Below are 22,705 nucleotides of genomic sequence, written 5' to 3' on the forward strand. Positions count from 1 at the left end.
GACGAACACCGAACCCGAACCCGGACTTTTACGAAAATGTCCGGGTTCGGGTCCGTGTCACGGACACCCCAAAATTCGGTACGAACCCGAACTATACAGTTCGAGTTCGCTCATCCCTATTCCTGAGGCTTTTAAAAACTCCCAGCCTGGTTCATTACTCAAAACCGCAATCATGGGTAAGACTGCCGACCTGACTGCTGTCCAGAAGGCCATCATTGACACCCTCAAGCAAGAGGGTAAGACACAGAAAGAAATTTCTGAACGAATAGGCTGTTCCCAGAGTGCTGTATCAAGGCACCTCAGTGGGAAGTCTGTGGGAAGGAAAAAGTGTGGCAGAAAACGCTACACAACAAGAAGAGGTGACCGGACCCTGAGGAAGATTGTGGAGAAGGACCAATTCCAGACCTTGGGGGACCTGCGGAAGCAGTGGACTGAGTCTGGAGTAGAAACATCCAGAGCCACCGTGTACAGGCGTGTGCAGGAAATGGGCTACAGGTGCCGCAATCCCCAGGTCAAGCCACTTTTGAACCAGAAACAGCGGCAGAAGGGCCTGACCTGGGCTACAGAGAAGCAGCACTGGACTGTTGCATGTCATTCGGAAATCAAGGTGCCAGAGTCTGGAGGAAGACTGGGGAGAGGGAAATGCCAAAATGCCTGAAGTCCAGTGTCAAGTACCCACAGTCAGTGATGGTCTGGGGTGCCATGTCAGCTGCTGGTGTTGGTCCACTGTGTTTTATCAAGGGCAGGGTCAATGCAGCTAGCTATCAGGAGATTTTGGAGCACTTCATGCTTCCATCTGCTGAAAAGCTTTATGGAGATGAAGATGTCATTTTTCAGCACGACCTGGCACCTGCTCACAGTGCCAAAACCACTGGTAAATGGTTTACTGACCATGGTCGTACTGTGCTCAATTGGCCTGCCAACTCTCCTGACCTGAACCCCATAGAGAATCTGTGGGATATTGGGAAGAGAAAGTTGAGACGCAAGACCCAACACTCTGGATGAGCTTAAGGCCGCTATGGAAGCATCCTGGGCCTCCATAACACCTCAGCAGTGCCACAGGCTGATTGCCTCCATGCCACGCCGCATTGAAGCAGTCATTTCTGCAAAAGGATTCCCGACCAAGTATTGAGTGCATAACTGAACATAATTATTTGAGGGTTGACTTTTTTTGTATTAAAAACACTTTTCTTTTATTGGTCGGATGAAATATGCTAATTTTTTGAGATAGGAAATTTGGGTTTTCATGAGCTGTATGCCAAAATCATCAATATTAAAACAATAAAAGGCTTGAACTACTTCAGTAGGTGTGTAATGAATCGAAAATATATGAAAGTCTAATGTTTATCAGTACATTACAGAAAATAAGGAACTTTATCACAATATGCTAATTCTTTTAGAAGGACCTGTATATGGTTTTATGGGAAAACAACTTGTATTTCAGTTATTTGCATTCCTGTTCTTTCTCCATATTGAAGTCCAGGAGGCGGCCCTATCAGTGACTGACAGCTCTGTCTGTATACACAGACACAGAGAGAAGGCTGTCAGTCACTGATAGGACCGCCTCCTGGACTTCAATATGGAGAATGAGCGGCTGATATGCAAGTTATACTGAATCTTTTCCTACAAAACTATACATCGATCTGCTCAGCTCCTCCCACTCTATAACATTCTGTTTGCAGCTCAGGCACCATGCTCAACCTGACAGGTTCCCTTTAAAGCATTAGATAAACAGTTGCAGCAAACCTTAACTTGCCCATTTCAATTCATTTTATAGAGGTTGTCCCAGCTCATTATATGGTTCCTAGCATACCCAAGTCTTCAATACTTACCACTTACTAACTGGCATATATTAATAAAAGTGCCTCCATCACTCTTTTTTGTGTGTGAATGTTTTACACCTTTGCTGTCTGCTCATTGTCAGGGGATACAACCACCTCTGCAATCTGGCTGCGGTGGCCATGCAGGTACAGTGCAGGGAAGCGGTCCTGCATAGGAGATGGCGGGACAGCAGGAGCATGCACACATGCACGTCAGCCCCCGTCCTGCCCACCTCACACCGGTTTGTGTAGAACAACCCCATGGCATGTGCAGTAACCTTGGAGCTGTTCTGATCACTCCGTCACTGGCTGCTCACTTCAGCGTCCCTCTGCCCCGAGGATGTTAATGAAAATGCTTCACTAGCAACTTGGGGACATGCTTGTACAGGCAAGCAGTGCAAGGACTTTTCAGCAGGCTGCTTGTGCTGTCAATCAACCTTCAAGCCAATGCCCCCCACATATCAATCAGGGGAGATGGGACAACCCTTTAACTTTTAATTTAAAACTGTGGGGGTCACTTATTATTTGAGATTGTTTTATATTACTTTTAAGTGCAGTTAACATTTTGTGGCTGCACCAAATTTATCAAATGGTGCACAGTTTTCATGTATTTTGTGCAACTGTATTGAAAAGCTGCTAAAGTTGCAATTGGCGCATTGTGGGACATTTTCAGACCAAAAACGTGCTGCATCTGGTTTGATAAAGGATTCCCTGTGTATTTAACATGTTAAGTGTTCTGGTTTGCTATGTGAGATGCTATATTGTAGTCTTCACTAAGATAGTACCGGTAATTATTTTTCTGTGCCAACTTTAACATAAGAGCGTAAGATGAGTTCAGGGATGAAAGTATCTGGTCAGCCAATACCAAGACTCTTCTGGGATGAGACATTGACTTACAGAGTGTAAATTGCAATAATACCTGTTTGAATATACCATTCATTCAATAAGATACTTGATAGATTCTACTATTCAGCTTTTTCAAACTTGTTACAGATTTTCGGACTAATATGTGCATAGTTTCTAAAAATTGAAAAAAGCGATTACGTACCTTGCCGTAGATCCAACCAAGCTCAATTTTATTCATGCCCCAAAGTTCATGGATGTTTTCTGCTAATTTGTCTCGGATCTTCTCAAGATGAGGGGGTAAAACAATCTATAAAGGGGCACATTTTTAGTCTTAATAACATAAATACATGTTGTTATATTCACATACTACATAAAGCTCAATACATTAACATGAACAAAAATCCCAAATGGTAATTAGCATTAGGCAAGAGTGTGTTCCTAAAGGGAAATAATGAATGAAAGCCTATAGTATAGACTATATCTATCACCGTACACATCAGTACAAGTGAAGTAAACCAAAGTGTTTGCAAAAGCTCAGCTTCTGATCTGTCTAAATCAAAGTATAGAATAATTTTCTACTGTAAACACGCAAATGTAATATGGCATAAATATGGAGGTTATATAGTCACATTTGCTATAAATACTGCCCAGGAACTCAAAATGGCCTGCATGTTTATATTAAATGTGACTATAATCCACGTCATCCTTTAGTATGCATCCCATTGGACATTTTTATTACTTTGGACATTTTTATTACTAGGGACATTTTAGAGGACATTATTACTGGGGGCACTATACATGCTGACAGTAGGGCTGGCTCTGTGCTGTGGTCGGCAGCTCACCACCTCAGTCCCCTCTTCCATATCTTAATTAGAAAAAACTGGAGGAGGAGGCTAGAACATAGCATCTGGTGCTGGCCACCACAGAGGGGCATCTTCTGGGGAGGAATTTTGTCCTGCACTGTGGTACCTGGTTCTGCTGCAGAACCAAATACCAAAGAGTAGCACAATATACTGGCCCTGTATGGTATTGTTGACCCCATCTAAGTATTTTAGCCCCATCTGCTTGAGATGACCCTACCTCCTCATGCTGGCCACTACCCACATCCAGCCAGAGGATAAAAGTCTCAGAAAACCCTTTTAATGTAAGCCACGTTGGACCTAACCATGAATTAGACACCATAGCTGCCACCTCCCTGTTCAGGAAAAGATGTAAGAACATGGATAATTCACATGTGTATTTAATAGTTTATAATGTGACCAATCTCTCTTGTAATATTGTAATGCCCATAGCAATAAAATACGAATTTGTAAAACTGAAATGCGCCATTTCAGCCAATCCTGCCAGACCACACTGGCAACTTTTGAAACACATTTGTGACTTTTGAAGCATATTCTCAGCGCTTCCTGTGGCAAATTGCGACTTTTTCTCTGAGACTCAGAAAGTTTTTGGCATTGCTTTGTTTTTGTTGAATGTCAATTTACTGACAAAACCCTGCTGTTTAGCTCACTTATATTAGATAAAAATAAAGGCATCCTGCTTTAATACTTACCTATCCCTTGTTCCCAACACGAGTTAGCTGTCTTTTTATAAATGCGACTTTTTGAGAAAAGTTTGCATCTTTTAACCATAAATTCTACTTTTTACACAAAACACTACCATATAAGCTGGCTTAATTGTCCCCAACAATTGAAGCCATTTCTGCTGATAAGAGGATGATAAATGAGGTGTAATATGCGCCAATGTGATAGCTCCACCGACTTTGACAGTTATAACTCATTTCTGGCATGACGCATTCTTTATGGTGAAAATTCTGGAGTGAACTGTTCATATATTTGGAGTAAATCAAAACACCATTCTTTTTGGAGCATTTTGCGCCATAATTCTGGTGCGACATGCTTAGTAAATGTCCTCCAATGATTCCGCTAGATAACAGTAGTGCCTAGATTCGAGCAGAAGAAACTGGCATGGATCTGGAATGTGCCCGAGCCCGACTGCTGCTATGAAAACAATCTGTGTAGTTGACACATATATCATTTTAGAACATTTGTTGAGAATTTGAAGAAGTCATACCTGGCTGGTATCAATGGGACAAGGGATGAATGACGCTTGGGACAGAAATTGTGTTGTACCCAACAAATCCCGAATTCCTTCATAGTCTCTCTTGTACTCTTTTACAGGCTCCACTCTCATCTTCTCTTTTGGCAACAGGGCCTCATAGCATGGAGCATAGCCAGCTGGGGGTAAGAACTTGAATTCCCCATGTCGACCACCAAGAAGAAATCGGACCCTAGAAGACAGTAAGTCATAAACCGGTTTTAAAGAACTCCCAGTACAATTGACTCATTTTAGCAAATGGCATTTATCATGTAGGCACTTACTAATGTATTGTGATTGTCCATATTGCCTCCTTTGCTGGCTGGATTCATATTTCCATCACATTAAACACTGCTTGGATCCAGGGGTTATGACCACCCTGCAGCATAGATACTAAGTGGCCACAATGGGAGCTGCCTTCATGCCTATGTGCGCTCCCACAGTTACAGCCACCAGAGAGGCCGGTGCTTTTCCCTATAGAGTGCAAGCACGACCACTGCTACAATCCAACCCCTGGATAGGAGCACTGTATAATACAACTGAAAAATGAATCCAGCCAGCAAAGGAGGCAATATGGACAATAACAATACTTTCTCTACATGATATCAGCAATATTTTCTGTTAGAAGCTGAGGCAGTTACAGGGAGAGAGCTGCATCAGAAAGCACACGCCCCTGAGCAGCCAGCCTGAAGATAATCTAGCAGAACAATTAGAGCAATGAATCTTTGGATCCATGTGAGGTACAGGGCAGGTTCTAGCTTTGTTAGAAAGAGATTTTCATGTCATATCTGATGTCCGATTTCCATTTTTCACATGAATCATGGCATAATCCCTTTAACACAATAAAAGCCATTGAAATTCTTGTTAATGTTTCCTGCGACAAATGTGTTACAAGTCTCAAGTTATTGATCTGTACTTTGCAATGAAAGTCACCATTTACAGTATTAGGCCTCTTGCACACGGCCTGGATTTTTAAGTGTTTTGCGGTTCGTTTTAAACGGATCAGTTTTTCTGTTTTTCGTTTCAGTAGTGTTTCAGTTTCCATTCCGCTTCCGTTCCGTTTTGCCGTTCCGTTTGGTTTCCGTTTTTTGCGGATCGCAACCGGAAGGATGGCATATACAGTAATTACATATAAAAATTAGGCTGGGCATAAAATTTTCAATAAATGGTTCCGCAAAATCGGAATGGATACAGAAGACATACGGATGCATTCCGTATAGTTTCCATTTTTTTTTACAGCCTCATTGACTTGAATGGAGCCACGGAATGTGATTTGCGGGCAATAATAGGACATGTTTTATCTTTAAACAGAACGGAAATACGGAAACGGAATGCATACGGAATACATTCTTTATTTTTTCGGGCCCATTGAAATGAATGGTTCCGTATACGGACCATATACGGAACGGAAAAAGAAACGTTCGTGTGTAAGAGGCCTTAGGTCTCCTGCACACGAACGCGTGCTGCCCGTTGCCGTATTGTGGATCGCATTTGCACATCTGCAATACACGGGCTCCGTTCCGTGAGCATTCCGCATCACGGATGCGGACCCATTCACTTCAATGGGTCCACAAATCCGGAGATGCGGAATGGAAGCACGGAACGGAAACTTACAGAAGCACTACGGAGTGCCTTCGCGGGGTTTCGTCACGTACTTCCGTTCCGCAAAAAGATAGAACATGTGTTATCTTTTTGCGGAACAGGCGGATCGCGGACCCATTAAAGTGAATGGGTCCGCGATCTGCTGCAGCTGCCCCACGGTCGATGTTCGTGCATTGCGGCCCGCAATTTGCAGGCTGCAGCATGGCCACGGGGCGCACATGTTCATGTGCAGGAGGCCTTAGTTTAACTTCACAAATGTTTTGCCACAGTCTAACAATCCAATACTATTAAAGGAAAAATACATGTAGTAAAAATGACTTACTTTACTCCAGCAGAAAAGCTTACGACTGGGAAAAAGAGACCTTCGGTGTTGAAGTTCTCAAACATGCCTTGGACTGGCTGTCCATTAATACGAAAAGAAATACTAGGCACCCCCAAATCCAGGCAACAGCTGACCACGTCGTCAGATGCTAATAAATGCTGGTTACTTGAAGCCACGGCCCTCGGTACCCGTCCTATAGAAAGTAATGAGACATTAGGGTGTAAGAGGGTCACTATAGTACATTTATATTAATCATCTGTTAAAACACAAGTCTCAATACAAAGAAAGCTGCCGGGAAGTCATATGAAGAGCAACAACGCAATGTGATTGTAGATCGTCTATTTTAGGCAACTGGGCCAGTAGCACTCTAAAAACAACCTCTATAAAAACGCAATACAGATCTAAAGAGGTTTGTGTCAAGAAAACAACCTCTTCTTCAAAGATAGTCACCCCAGTGATCTGTTATGTCAAGCTACAGGGTATAACAATCTGCTGCTGGACCACACATTTGCCATGTAGTGAATGGGGCTGAGCTGGTGACTTGGAGCACCAATATGCAAAGAAAAACTTGGAAATGGATGCAGTAGTAAACCAGCCACAGTCAGACACGAAGTAAGGACATTTCCTAACAACATGGACAATTCCTTTACCCTATACTATATATCATCATAATTAGTGTTGAGCAAAGCGAAGCATTACTGATTGGTGCACTATATATTGTTGTGACATCACAGCACTATGTCTGTAGCATGTATGTATGGACAGCAAAAGAAACAGTAATTCCTATCACACTACCTAACACCCTGCACTATATCAGGATCTAACCTACACTGACTATCTCCCACTAACTATCTGTATTATATATATATAAGATATCTATCTATCTGTCTATCTAATGTAATAAGTGGAAAGCACAGAGCACAGCAATGTACACTGCTATCTCTCTCTCAGAACTCCCCATAAAACTGCAGAAAATGGCTGCTGGGGAGGTTCTTATATAGTAAGGGGTAGGCAACTTTCCTATTGGTTGCTAGGGATGTTGCTAAGCTCTGACAAAGACATTGCAGCCTTCTCATTGGCCCACAAGCAAAAAGCAGGGAGGGATCATGGGTTCAAATGAAAAAAAAATCTAGAATATTCGAGAATACAAATATATATCACTATATAAATATTTGCAAATTCTCAAAGTGCTGATATTCGCGATTAATATTCACTATTCGAATAGTCGCGCCCAACACTAGCAGCCAGCCAATCCTCAGATAACCATCCCCTATGATGTCACAGCCCTATAAAACCCTGATTCCGCGTTGTCTCTGCCATTGTTCTGTGAGCTCAACATAGAGAGAGACGTGGTAAATGTTCAGGCGCTAGGGACAGTGTTGCTGAAAATTATTAATATAAGAATATTGGAGAGGGAGAGTGCAAGGAGACTGCAGGGAGACTTATTCTGCGTCACTTTTATTTATTTATTCCTACATTTACTTATTCCTAATTCAGCCGTAACCTAAGATATGTCATTCAATAATAATAAGATGGAAGCCTTTATTATTCCACTGCCAGCATGCCAACCAATACCATCCAGTCTGCACCCCTTTGGGGAGCCAGGTCTTAATGATGACCATCCCCATCTTTTGCTGGCTTTACTTCTTCCAAATCATCCCTCTTGGTCTCCATGTCCTAGAAAAGTCAGCAAGATGCAGAGAAAGGAGGCTCTGGATGTTCCTGATGACATTTTCTCATCAATATTAGATGTGGAAAAGGAGGATAAGCAGATAGCAGAAGAAGGGTTTCCACCTTTAAGGCAGAAGAGCGCTGGGGTTGGAGAAGTGGATATGCGAGAGCTGATTAATATTCTGTGTTTACTGTCAAATAACCTGCAGGCGAGTGCAGGGGAGAACAGCAATAATATACATATTGTGCCCCCACCTAACCAGCCAAACCCCATACCAGCAACAGCCCCAGTTTAAAGGTGCAGCGCGGCCATTGACAATGAAGAAGGACTATACAGTGCGGTCTTCATTATTAAATGAAAGGCAGCTGTGGGCTAATTGGCCTGTGTGGTTCTTCACTAAAGCATGGCCGCCCCGTGTGGCCATGCCCTAAGGCAGAGTTGCCTGGGTATACCTGATTAATAGTGATTCATGACAAATTCATTCGTAACTAATCTAATTTTTTGGCTAACTTTGGCGAAGTTGCCGAATCGAATTTTTCTAAATTTTGCTCATCGCTAATCATAATAATATTAGGGTATATGGGCTTGATAAAGGAGGGACAGCTTTCTATTTAAATGTTGTGGTCACTGAAAGGCAAGTGAAAAGCTGATGAAAACTTCCCACTGCAAAACAGCCATGTGTTTGGGGTCTCAGGGGCTGAATGCTCTCATTTTAAAGGTCATCTCTGTAATGAGGCAACCCCTTTAAACATAATAGACAATAAGACAAGACAGGAAACATAAACTGCATTACACTACAAGTAGTCTTCCTCTTTGGCTATAGTGGACAGCTGGAGTATGTCCAATCAAGTGTGAGGAAATAAATGGGTTGTCATCAGTTACACATGTCCACTTTTACCTAACAAGCATCACGTTTACTTAGGCAGGACGCCAAGACTAGGCGGGTTTGCTGCAATCATCTGGCACTGTAGCAGTGAAAGTGAGTTGTGTAGTCTGGTGACAGGAGGCCGGAGTCACTTCACAGTCTGAGGAATTACTGTTGTCCAGTTATACGCAGCTGCTGCATTTATAGGCATTGGATTATAGGAAGGAAATTAGTTTTTGTTGTATTATGAACAGAGCGCCCTGCCCAAATCCCTCCAACTGGCAAGTGCATGATTGTCTTCTCTTCCAAGTTTCCAAAGCGTGTTAAGCTCGGGATTCAATGGTGGAGTCATTTCATTTATACCCAGAGGAAAGCAGCATTATGCTGCCTAAGCAAGATATTCAATATGAGCCAGTAACTACAGGCAAACAAGTGTACATTGACCTGATGCTTCTATCAGTTGTCGCTCCGTGTCTAAATTAAGACAGTTGTCATGTTTTATGACTATTACTTGAAGAACTGCTCAAACAAAATCTATTTCATACTAAAAAGCTATCTGTCATGGACAAAACATTTTTGTATTTGCAGAGGTTTGTCACTTAGATGACAGTAGTCATCATTGGCTGTCATTATTACCAGTCCTAGCATCAAATAGAAAAAGAGGCAATAAGATACTTGACTAGCACAATTAATATAAAGCCATTGTGCTCCGTGCCTAATATTAATTCAAAGATAAATTGGAGCTAAAACATTTTGCTCCATCCCTTTTAATATGGACATTCCCAGAATTCACTTACCAGACCATAAATGGAGACCATCAAAGCCATAGGAGAAAAGATCATCACCTACACCATTGCCTCCCCATCCTTCACCTCCACCGGGATAAGGAGCATAACCAGAGGTGGAAGCCCAACCTACACGCATGTGAGTTGGCTCTGGAGTTAGAAATGGATCAACCTGATCTATAATAATCTCAAAGTACCACTTCTTGTATTGCGCTGAACCCTCAGCTACACCCAGGAAGATATTTGGCCTCATGCTGAAAAAAGAAATTGCAAATTAAGTGTAAATATAATTAAACTCAATGTAACATTCTCAGGAATAGAAATGTACATACGTATAGTAAAACTTTCCATTTCACATGATTTGCACACATTGTAGTTAATTTCAATATATAAGACGCTTTTTTTTTTTTTTTTTTTTTTTTTTTAATGAGCGTTAACAAAAGGCAAACAGCCCCAAATCTAGAAATTCTGCTTCATTTAAAATGTTGACTTCAAAATGTCTGCTTAATTGATCTGGTAAAAGTACTTCATAAATATAGCAGCTTCTCTACAGCTCAATGAATAAGCACTATGTCACAAAACCAGTATAAAAGAACTTAAAGAAATGTTATCTGCCAGTTAAAACCAGATAGTTATACATATCTCCTTTTACTGTAATCTGTTATTTGCTGATTGTAGATTTATTTATTCTATTTCTTGAACATGATTATGGGACGGCCATCTTACCTGAGCTGTTCTTAACAGCATTTAAAAAGCATTAAGAAAATTGCTTTATGGCAGCCCCATGGTCCATAGACACAATGGTCAGGAGGGGCCTCGCTGACTTCCATGGGAGAGTTTTCTAGGCATGCTCTGTGACCTGTACAGAGGTATTTTATCTATACACAGAGGTGCGATCATTAAAGGCTGGTTAGAAGGACCGATAACGGCAGTAAAGTGATCTGTATAGACCAAGAAGTGTCGCCTATTATTAGGCTTTGCGGTCAATGCGAGAACTGGAGGATTTTTTTTATTTTTCTTTAAATATAGATTGTGATATGGAAAATTAAAAATAACATTATCAAAATTCTTAAAAAATATGTTAAACATAAAAATGTGATTTAAACAATAAGTCATTTTCTGATGAAACATTCCCTTTAAGTAAGAATATCTAATTGAATAGAAGAAAATATACCTGGTGACATTATTAACTAAACGAGTTTGCAACAACAAATCTCTCCTGGGGAGCAGGTTGTCACAAATTAGATTCTGGTTTGTACGTACTGCAACCCCATTACATACACAAAGAGAGCACAGGACATCCAGAACCTAGAAAAAAAAAGAGATTTAATAGGAAACATAATGATCACGTTTACCATATTTGTAAGCTTTATCATTTGTATAATCTAATAGAAAAAAATCTTGCTCAATAACTTACATATTCAATTCTCATATAATAGAGTAGGTCATTTACACATCAAAAGGCATCCAAATTGGTTACAAATCTTTGTCACTTTACCAGCCTTAAAGAGTAACTAAACCTTTGTAACAATGTTTAATATGATGTTCCTAGTGCCTTATTAAAACTATTTCTAATATACTTTATTAATCTGTTTTGTATTTGTCTTAGTCTTTTACGTCCTTAAAGTACACCACTCACTTGTGCTTAAAACTTAGCTGAGCGGAGTGGGCTCCTGCCTGTGCCTGCTCCGCTAAGCTATGAGCTGACATGCAGTTCTCTTAGCTTAGCGGAGCAGGCAGAAGCAGGAGCCCACTCAGCTAATCCTGGCATAGCACATGGGTACAGGGTACCCATGTGCTATGCTAGGATTTAGTAATCCTCCGGCGGCACGGGCAGGAGCAGCAATATGCACTCCTGCCCGTACTCACAGCGCTGCTGTGGCCCCGTTCATAAATTTCACATTCTATACTCGGTACACCGACGAGCTGTCAGCGGTGTACAGAGAACTGAGTTGTAAGCGCACAGTGAATGGTGCACTTTAGGGATGTAAAAGACTAAGAAAAATACAAAATAGATAAATAAAGTACATAGAAATAGTTTTATTAGGGCATTAGGGACATCATTTTAAAAATTGTTACAAATATTTAGTTACTCTTTGAAAACTGGGGCATGATGAGAGGAGTGCAGCAATTCTGTTAATTATTTCATTTTTTTGGTGCATGCTACCGGTGTATATGTATGACAGCTGTGAGGTGTCATATGAAAATCTGCCTCAAGCACCACATGGCCATCACCATCAGGAGAGGGACTCATTACTATATACCTTGTGGTTTCGTCCATGTTTGTCCAAAAGAGAAATTATAGAGCGTATGTGTCCCTTCTCTATTAAATTTAAAGCCTCAGGGCTTTCAATCAAGATGCAATGTAGAACCTCCAGTATTCCTGTAAGAAATCAGATAGATAAATTATCAGAGGTACAGTAGACCTGCTATTTCAGAATGCTTCTTATTATTATTTCTGAGCAACACAAGGAAACAATCATGTAGGGCAATTCAGTAGATCACATGACCATTAATAAAAATGCTGACCATGAGCAGCAGCATCCAATATGTTACATATGGGGCAACGCTGGGTGTCTGATGCAGCAGCAAACCATGCCATAGACTACATCTGATTATCTGATAGAAATGTTATAGATTAGATTATACTTTTATAACAATATATATATATATATATATATATATATATATATATATATATATAGTGCATTGTACAGTATGCTGCCTGCTGCTAGTGCTTATTTGCAATAAACTTAAGAAAGCTAATGGCCCAACATATATGTACGTTTATATAGCATGAGTAACTACTTTTACTCTTATGAATAGGACAGGCTATGGGTGACATACCTGAAGATGATTCAAGGCGCTCCAATTTACTAATAAGCCAATCCAAATTATTGGAAAATTGTGCACAGTTGCTTCTATTTCCGCGAATTAGAGCAGCTTCAAAAAGCAAAGGAAGACAAAAAACAGAAAAATTATCATTTCTGGGAAACATCTGAGCTTGCTGATCATGCAACCAGGAAATCATTGTTTTTACTGATCCTCTGATTAAACGGTGCACTATTGATACAGTACTGTATGTCATACATGTGTATAGTGGGAAAATCTTTTTAATAGCGCTGATTATACTTAAGAAGAACAGTCAGCGATGTTATTATTCAAAATGTTACTTTCTGGCGTATAAAACTCTAGATTCTGAGACAATATACTATAATATCTAGAAAGAGGTAAAAGAGGAGAGGCAGGGGCTGATCAGCTGTCCGCTGCTAGTTGAGAATCTCTGCTCTCATGTAGGAAACAACTATATAAAAGGTTTCCTTATGCAGTTTTGTAAGCCAAAACTAGGAGCGATTTCAAAAAAGAGAAGTCCTATCTGTCATTTAAACCAGTGTTCCCCAACTCCAGTCCTCAGGGCCCACCTACCGGTCATGATTTGAGAATATCCCACAGAATGAATGCCTGAGGTAAGTCCTGATGCATCAACACTAATTGTATCACCTGCTCAGTACTAAGGAAATCCTGAAAACATGACCAGAAGGTGGGCCCTGAGGGCTGGAGTTGGGGAACACCGATTTAAACTTTGTCTCCTTTTTTGATCCTTTTCTGATTTTGTAGTCAAAAATTGCATCCACAAACCTAACCGTGGGGTAGTACCCTTAAAGGGAATCTGTCACCTATTTTGACCATATAAAACCGTTAACATAGCAATGTGCAATAAAGTACCGTCTTCTTTCTTTTATTCAACTTTTCATTCTTATTAAAAAGTGATTTTTCTGATATGTAAATGAAGTCTCATGGTGCCCAGAGGGGCGTTATTACTCTGCTCTAGTGCCCAGTAACGCCCCCCTGCAGTGCAGTGCCCAGCCCGCCTTTCTTCCAAGCCGAGTACTCCTCCTAAGAAATAAATGTCCTCCCACATCCTTGCCGAACGGTGCCGCCCCCTCCCCACTACGTCATTTAATGTATTCACTGCATCGTCTGTGCTCCCTCCTCTCTTTGCCTACGGCACCGCCCCCTCCCCACTATGTCATTTAATTTAGTCACTGCACACACCGGCCCTTGCTTCCTCCTCTCTTGTCCTCCAAAATCCTGCGCAGGCACAGTATCGCTGAGTGCCTGCGCCTGCACGATACTCCTGCTCCAGAGGGCAACAGCCTCACTAGTGTCACTGGGCATGCCTCTGAGAGATTCTAGAGGAGGAAGCAAGGGCCGGTGCGTGCAGTGAATAAATTAAATTACATAGTGGGGAGGGGGCGGCACCGTAGGCAAAGAGAGGAGGGAGCACAGACGATGCAGTGAATACATTAAATGACATAGTGGGGAGGGGGCGGCACCGTAGGCAAAGAGAGGAGGGAGCACAGACGATGCAGTGAATACATTAAAGGACGTAGTGGGGAGGGGGCGGCGCCGTTCGGCAAGTATTTGGGAGGACATTTATTTCTTAGGAGGCGTGCTGGGCTTGGAATAAAGGCAGGCTGGGCACTGCAGGTGGGCGTTACTGGGCACTAGAGCAGAGTAATAACGCCCCTCTGGGCACCTTGAGACTTCATTTGCAGATCAGAAAAATGGCTTTTTAATATGAATGAAAAGTTGAATAAAAGAAAGAAGACACGTGTAAGTAAGGAGGTACTTTATTGCACATTGCTATGTTAACGGTTTTATATGGTCAAAATAGGTGACAGATTCCCTTTAATATTGCTTTCCTGTTCTTATTTGTTATTGACAATATAATAAAATGTAATAATCCAGGTTGTCTGATATACACTTACCTAGTAATTCATAGAGAAGGTTCAGGATTTCCTTCCATGCTGGTCCAGATTTCTCCCCCATAAATTCAGCAAAGTGTGCTGCAGTGCTGTATACATTCAGACGGTCAATACAGTTTAGCACCAGAGCCAGCATTCCCTGCACAGGAGGCAGAAGTGTTAAAAGTCGGAAAACCAAATGGGTTTATTTTATGAGCAATACAGGTAAACTTATAGGAGAATGCAGAGCTATCAAAGCATGACCATTCTTATGTCTCATATCATGTACGTTTGGCCAGCATACCTATTTTTCAACCGTACTGAAAAGTATAGTTGTTGGTGCAGAGGTATACAGCTCAATATATTTGTAGCATACATTCAGTGACACACTTCAAACATGTACATATGACTGAAGAAATCCTAACGCATTTCTAAGGGTCTATTTTAGCACTTACGGCAGATCTCTTAGCAGAAAATAAATCAATGAAAGTGTAAATGGAAGAAGAAAAATGTCACCAGGCTTTAGTGAACCCAACACCATGCATAGGTTTAGCTGCCGTTGACCACCAACAATTATTTATTAGATTCCTTAGTATTTTATGTTATTTTATGAAAATCAATGACATATCCAGGCTGCATATAAATCACGGCTACAAATATATCTTTGGGGACTGAACTCACACTTTGCTGGAACTCTAAATTTGTGATATGATATCTGTACACAGTCTATGTAGTGTAGACACTATTACACTGAAGTAAACCTGCCTATACATGCTGAGGCTGCTTCTTAATAGTTTGAACAACATGGCTGCTTTCTTACAGAAACAATAAGACATCCAGCCCTGGCCTGTGTGTGGTATTGTAGCTCAGCTCTATTCACTGCAATCAAGCCTAGCTGCAATACCAGACACAACCCATGGACAGGTGTGGGTCTGTAACAAGAAGAAAGCAGCCATGGGTTTTATATCCTGGTCAACTGCTTTAACATCTTTCCCAGCAGAGGATGCAGCACATAACATTGTACATCAAGAATACATATTTTTTTTATTCAATGGCCCCTCCAATACTTGTCTTTCAATAAATCTGATTACTATTCCTTTGGATAATATCTGAGATGCGGGTGCACTTGCCCCTGGTCTCTGCTACCACATGAGAAGACACCACTATAATAACGGTCACTAAGGTAGGTTGGGGCCCTTTTCCCAGATTCTGCATTGCGGCCTACAAGTTTCACGTTACACCTCTTGCCTGTACACATTACAATAGCAAGGTAAGTAGCCTGAAAAAGGGTTTCCGAAATATTTAGCTATATAAAAAGGATAGGAATATATAAAACTACAAGATGACAGCTAAACATAAGTGTGACAGGTAGATAAAACAATAGAAAACAGAAACAATTTTAGACACAAAGTATACAACTCCCATCATTCAGGTCCCTGGCTTTATACCTCCTCTTTGAATAGGTTCTGCCTGTTTTTGAGTGAGCGGAGTTTATTTTGTTTGTCTTCATGTTCTAGTTCTTCCTCGGGAGGCTGGAAATAAGTGATCAAGTCTTGCAGGGTTTGAACTACCTCCTCAATAGGCAGGGCGATGGGGGCTGTCACAGTCCGGTTGTTCCCCGTCAGAGAATCCAGGTCACTAGCCATTAAAACAGAAAAAGATCCTCATCAGCAAACAACAAATCCCTATAGATCAGATGAATATTTTAGTGACTCCTTTCTTGTGTTTTGCAAATACTGCTTTACATCGGACAGAAAAATAAGCAAAATGACATCATATTATAGACTATTTTACGTGTTCTCCATTCCCAGGTCATTTTTGCAAAGTTATCTGTGTATCAGTCTGACGGTTATCAGTACAGTATAGTAAACGCTGAGCAAAACAGGACTGATAGGGCTTGGGGTGGTACACTTATTTTGATTTTTAAAGACCCTATATCTGCTTCAATTCTTTATGAGAACTGTTTTCTTGTATCCTTTAAGGGGTGATCAATAGACAAACCTTTGTGAAATTTGCAGCACAAATTAGACACTGCTGAGCAATCTGTACCTGATGAACTGGCCGAACAGGCCTGTGGTGTTCCGAATGATTCTGGCAGCTTGGGACTCTTCATGCTGACACTTCTGTAATGTGACACCATCATCCATATGGCCTTCTTGGTGCAGGATTGCCTGTTCAGATAAAAGCAGATTTAAAATAGAACTTTTTTTCAGATATAGGGTCTATTCACACGTACGTAAGTGTTTTGCGAATCCGCAAATTGCGGATCCGCAAAACACGGACACCGGCAATGTGCATTCCACAATAATAGAAAATGCCTAATCCTGTCCGCAAAATAGCGAAACGGATGCGGACCCATTTTGCAGATGTGTGAATGGACCCAAATGGAGCACCATTCTAAAAAAAAAAAAATGTGAATTTTGTAAACCAGAAGGCCGAAGATTTTTATTCACAGGGTTTGTATGTTATCCTGAAAGCAGAAATCTCTTGAAGTGCCCAAATACATTAAAAAGTGGCTGACATTGGTCATGGAAAGGGCATGGAGGGGAAGCAAACACTAGACCATACACCTGTGTGCCTAAACAGAACTCTACAACAGCTCTCAGCCGCCATAGATTTCTGGCTTCATTTGCTCCAGAAAACTGGTGTAAATGAAGATACATTTATCTTTGGTGTTGACCTATCTCACCCTTGCCACGCCACTTTTGGAAAAGTAGTGAGGGTGGCATAAAAATAGGCACTTGCGACTTTCCCCCCCAATAAAGTTGCATTTACAAAGTCACAGACACACAGCTTGTAACTTTTGTAGCGCAAGGGAGAAGATAAATCCCCCCCCCCCCTCTATTCCAGAAAGTGAAAACTTCCCTGTTCAGTTTCTAGCTCTAAACAGGGAAAGCGGATACAAATACAACATATGAGGACCATGCAGTTTTGAACTTTTATTTGGATGTATGGAATATAATTATTTACTGTTCTTCACTTTAATAACTTGTTTCCAAAAGTAATTACTGTAAGTGAAACAGTCTACATATAATATGCATACTTACCCTTCTTTTTAGAGGACCCAGTCGTGCTGTCTTGGCATCTTGAGATTTGTAGGTCAGCCACAGGCCACTGTCTACATGCTGAATAAAGCAGATGGAATCCCCATACTTAATCTCTGCAGCTCCCATCCCATCAATGTCTCGCTTTGGGCCAGCGTCTAACTTTTCCTGCATTGAGAACAAAAAAGCCAATGAACATTTTTCAAAGACATATATATATATAGTGATCCCTCAGGATACAATGGCCTCAGGATACAATATTTTCAATATACGATGGTCTTTTCTGACCCATCGTAAGTAGAAACTAGACTCTACATACAATGTCTGACTCAGATCCAACCAATCAAGGCCACTTCTCTGGTAAAATAGCGGTATTATTTGCTAGTGAGCGGCTATTCCTGACTGTGATATGTAAGGAATTGCTTTATCTGTCTTAGTTATCTGCTTATTTTTCTGAAATCTTCATTTTCTCTTATCTTGGATGACATTTTGGGGCTTTGGAACCGATTACTCAACTTACAATGGTTTCAACGTACAATAGACATCCTGGAACTAAATAATATTGAAACTTGAGGGACTGTATTTATATGCATCATAGGATATTTCGATTTCATATTGGACAACTAAAAAACTAGATAAAAAATACATAGACAGTAAAGCTACATGGTGATTATTAGTAGTATTCTGATAAACCCCTGCAGGAAAACTTCAAAAGGCTGCAGATATTAAAGTATATTTTGGGTTTGTTCCTTAGGCTCTGGTTGTATAATTACACACGGCATAAGCTGGTGGCCTGTGACTCACAGTTGGCCATCAGCTAAAGCAGGCCAGCAAAGTAAATGACTGTGACCTTTACAGGAACATGTTAATTATGCAGAGTTAACTACAATAAGCTCCTCCTTAACAATGTTGTATTTGTAAATGCCAAGAGCCAGCTGTGTGTTACCAAAATTAAGACATAGAAACGGCTTAAAAAAGGCCTAAATACCACAATAATGCTTCATTATTATAGTACGCAGACTTGTATAGTATATGGTCACTCCTGGATTCCTTCACGTGTTATACGTCACCTATTTAGCCTGCGCCCCATGTAATATCCTGCATGTGGAAAAAAGCGAAACTGTAGTCTGCTAACAACTACAGCAAATAAGCAAATACTCTGTGATTAAAGATATCACACCTCCTAACTAAAATGTACAGGGTGGCTATTACAGTGTTTGCCTGAGATTTTAATAAAGGGTGTGTGTTTTTCGGAAACAGCACCATTCTTGTCTATCTGCAGTGCCTTGTATTGCAGCTTGTTCCTATTCAAGTGAATGGGGTAACTACAATATCAGACACAATTAAGTTTAGTTATTTATCTGTATTGCAGACCAATTTCATCATCAACATTACTGATAAATGCTGGTAGATGTCTAAAGGAGTTGGAAAAATAACCCTGTATTTGTAATCCAAATGATTGCCCATTTTTGAGATTTTTATCTAATTTCCATGGTCAGCTCTACACAGTATATCAGGATGGGCAGCTGTGAGGCCGGCCACATACATTAGGTATGTGTCTGCTAAATGCTCCTTCAACCAACAGCTATTGCTTCCAATCCCCCATACACACTCAGCCTGGCCAAAAATGTATGTGTTCTCAATAGGGAAAGGGGAATATGCCCCTACTAGACACAACTGTTGACGTATCTCCTTGAGAAAAAATGGATTGGGTATATTGAAATTCAATTGCCTGAATCCTTCTGTCCACTGACATAAGCTTTTGAGGGAGAATCAGAACACCCCCAAGCATATTAGATGGTTGGCCAGTATATGGTCACAACAGGGGTTGTGTCAGGTTTTGAAGTTATCCCTTATCCAAAGGATAGGGGATAACTAATTGGTGGGGGATCAGACAATGGGGACCCCCACTGATCCCAAGAATGGGGATCCCATGCCACCCATCTTGGTATACCATATATTGGTATACCATAGACTTTTTCCAGGGTGCAGGTGCCCATAGAGAGGACTCTGAGTGCCCCCTCTGGCACCCATGCCATCCTTCTGTCCACTGACTTAGTACTGTAACGGGGTGCCGAAGGCGCACTCAGTCTCCCATCAGCCGCAGACCTGCTGCTTAGCTTCGGGAGCGAGGATCTGTGTTTGACCTCGTTCCCAGAGCGGCTTTGCTAGCTGGGAGGCTCCCTGCTCCTAGGTCTGCCTTGAGCGCAGAGCTGATCACTCGGTGCTCGACTGGTCAGTCTGTCGGTCATGTGACGCTGGCCATGTCACATGACCCTCACTCCCCACTATAAATACAGGCAGCCTGCTGGCCACAGGTTGCCTGTTAATTTCTAGGTTCCTGGCTATTTGTTGGACTACTGAATACTCACCTGATCCTGTTCCCTGACGATCCTTTGCCTGCTCCTCCTGTACTGCGCATCCGTCCTGGTATTGTGACCTTGGCTCCCACCTGACTACTCTTTGCGGACTCCTCTGGTACTTCTCTACTCTCCTGGTATTTGACCCCGGCTTCTCCTGACCATTCTTTGCTTAACCCTTTGTACTGCGTATCTCTCTTCGTTCTGACCCGGTCCGTTCACGGTTCCGTATTTTGTCTTGTCTGTCTTCCCTGCACATATCCTAAGTAAGGGACTGTCGTCCAGTTGTCCCCTGTCATCAGGACTTGTGAGGCAAGTAGGCAGGGCCAGGGGTGAGGGTGGAGCGCAGTGGTCACTATCCTCCCCCCTGTGTGTGTGTGTGGACGTGACCGTTACAAGTACCTTCAAAACTTGGCACAATCCCTTTTAATAACAGTTTGTAAGTTGTAAAGGTAATCATTATTTGTTCACCTTCGATGCTCTGAAGCAGAATGCTGAAGACTTGGTATCAGACTTTGCTCGGTCTTGTAGTACTAATCCTTGGTCCTCTGTCAGTGCCAAATATTGCCCGGTTGTAATATGCCGTAGGCGGAATGTCTGCCCCCATCTGATGTGACTTCCACTCCAACTACACAAAACAAGAAAATCAGAAAGGGATTCCCACAGACGGTGTGCTATAAGCAATGTAGAAAATATATGATGGTACCTTATTCTTAGGGGTTCCACCCTCCATAATGACCTGGCACGGACACCTGCCCCTCCTGCCTCATAATTAACTTTCCTAGCAAGATAAAAGCAAACATTTATTATGAGAGAACCTGAAATTGTAACATTACATATTTTATGCACAAAGGTTCATCATACTGTATTTAGGCATTATGGTATTGGAATTGTAACATCTCAAATATATGAATTGCACATATTATAACAAAACGTAAAATCCAAAACAGAATCCACCTGCAGAAAAAAAAAGGATGTAACCATGGAGTAAGATTAGGAATAATATGTGTTCAGGCCTTGTTCACATTTCCGTTCACTCATTCTCATTGATTTTGATGTGTCTGTTCACATATCAGTAGTGTTTGGCCTCATGCACACGACCGTAGTTATGGTCCGCATCCGAGCCGCAGTTTTTGCGGCTTGGATGCGGACCCATTTATTTCAATGGGGCCGCAAAAGATGCGGACAGCACTCCGTGTGCTGTCCGCATCTGTTGCTGCGTTCCGTGGCCCCGAAAAAAAAATATAGCATGTCCTATTCTTGTCCGGTTTGCCGACAAGAATAGGCATTTATACAATGGGCCGCCCGTTCCGTTCCTCAAATTGAGGAAGGCACATGGGCGGCTTTTATTTTTTGCGGATCCGCGGTTTGCAGATCGCAAAAAACGTAACAGTCGTGTGCATGAGGCCTTTTACTGACAGTAGGTCAGGGAAAAATTCTAGAGATATGCACTATTTAGGTTCGAAATGCGGACCAAACATGCCCATTGAAGTCTACGGGTCCGTGTGTTTGGTCCATCTTTCATTGACCATAGATGCTCTTGAAATTAATTTTCAGCCTAGCAGTGTCCATGGAATATGGATGACACATGGAGGGGAAAAAAAAAATTAACAAATTGACCAACCACAGATTCTTTACGAATATCAGATGAAACTAAAACTTTTAAGTGTAAAACGGACAGGAAAATGTAAAAGTATCAGCTGATCCTAATCATGCCGCCCAACAGAACAGGTCAAAGAGGCTACATTGCCTTTGCAGTGACAGGACCAGGTTACTGAGGGTTATCACATGCGTGGCTTTATTATGACGCTGTGCGTTATATTTTACGAACAATTTTCATCTAATTTAGGCTAATTTCAGATAAACATGTTCGCTACATGGAAAATGCTCCATTTGAGAGCGTAATTTCCTGCAGTGAACTCTGCTCCTGTGACAGGACCGCATGGCATTACAATGATTTATAATGCTGTGTGTCTCTGCCCAACCTACCCTGTTATGATTTGCACTGATGGCATTCTTTCAGTACAAATTATTACAATGGAGATCGGGCAGAGACACACAGCATTATAAATCATTGTGATGCCGTTTGGTCCTGCCACAGAAGTGTCTAGTCCAGGAAATCATGCTCCCTTACAGAGCTTGCTTCCAGCAGTTGGCATACTCATCTGAAACTGCCCTAAGCCCCCATTTTCCTCAGGCTAACCTATGCTGAGCTTCTGCTGAGTCAGTAGATGGGATTGTCAAACATTCATCATGGCCATGGAAAAACCGGACCACATGTCCACCGAGAAGATATCCTGAAATATAAATGGGAAAATAAGTCAGGATGCTGTTGTATAATATGCATTGAGCCCAAATGAAATAATGTATCTAATTATGCCTCATGTTATATTTAACAAACATATGCAAGTCTGACAATATTGGCTGAACCTTCCATGACTCTAAAAAGACCAAGTTGCCTGTTCCTAAAACAATTTATATCTACAATAGTGCTGCTTACATGACATGTCCATCCTTATAGGAAAATATCATGGCTGCTATGTC

General features: G+C 41.5%; 1 protein-coding gene across 5 annotated transcripts in view; it reads right to left on the reverse strand.

Annotated features, from left to right (window-relative positions):
- The window catches only part of RYR3 (ryanodine receptor 3), a 684,284-nt gene that overhangs the window by 414,031 nt on the left and 247,548 nt on the right, over positions 1-22,705 (reverse strand). For all 5 annotated transcript variants that reach the window (XM_044272379.1, XM_044272378.1, XM_044272377.1 and 2 more), the window contains exons 8-21: positions 22,365-22,458; positions 20,868-20,942; positions 20,633-20,789; positions 17,805-17,969; positions 16,807-16,928; positions 16,206-16,395; positions 14,782-14,917; positions 12,857-12,952; positions 12,274-12,392; positions 11,184-11,317; positions 10,022-10,263; positions 6,688-6,880; positions 4,740-4,956; positions 2,869-2,973 (exon numbers count right to left, since the gene is read on the reverse strand). In XM_044272379.1, coding sequence (XP_044128314.1) covers positions 2,869-2,973; positions 4,740-4,956; positions 6,688-6,880; positions 10,022-10,263; positions 11,184-11,317; positions 12,274-12,392; positions 12,857-12,952; positions 14,782-14,917; positions 16,206-16,395; positions 16,807-16,928; positions 17,805-17,969; positions 20,633-20,789; positions 20,868-20,942; positions 22,365-22,458 — 2,045 coding nt within the window. The remainder of the gene's footprint in view (positions 1-2,868; positions 2,974-4,739; positions 4,957-6,687; positions 6,881-10,021; positions 10,264-11,183; positions 11,318-12,273; positions 12,393-12,856; positions 12,953-14,781; positions 14,918-16,205; positions 16,396-16,806; positions 16,929-17,804; positions 17,970-20,632; positions 20,790-20,867; positions 20,943-22,364; positions 22,459-22,705) is intronic.

The sequence above is a fragment of the Bufo gargarizans genome, chromosome 11, assembly GCF_014858855.1.
Source record: "Bufo gargarizans isolate SCDJY-AF-19 chromosome 11, ASM1485885v1, whole genome shotgun sequence".
Lineage (NCBI taxonomy): Eukaryota > Metazoa > Chordata > Amphibia > Anura > Bufonidae > Bufo > Bufo gargarizans.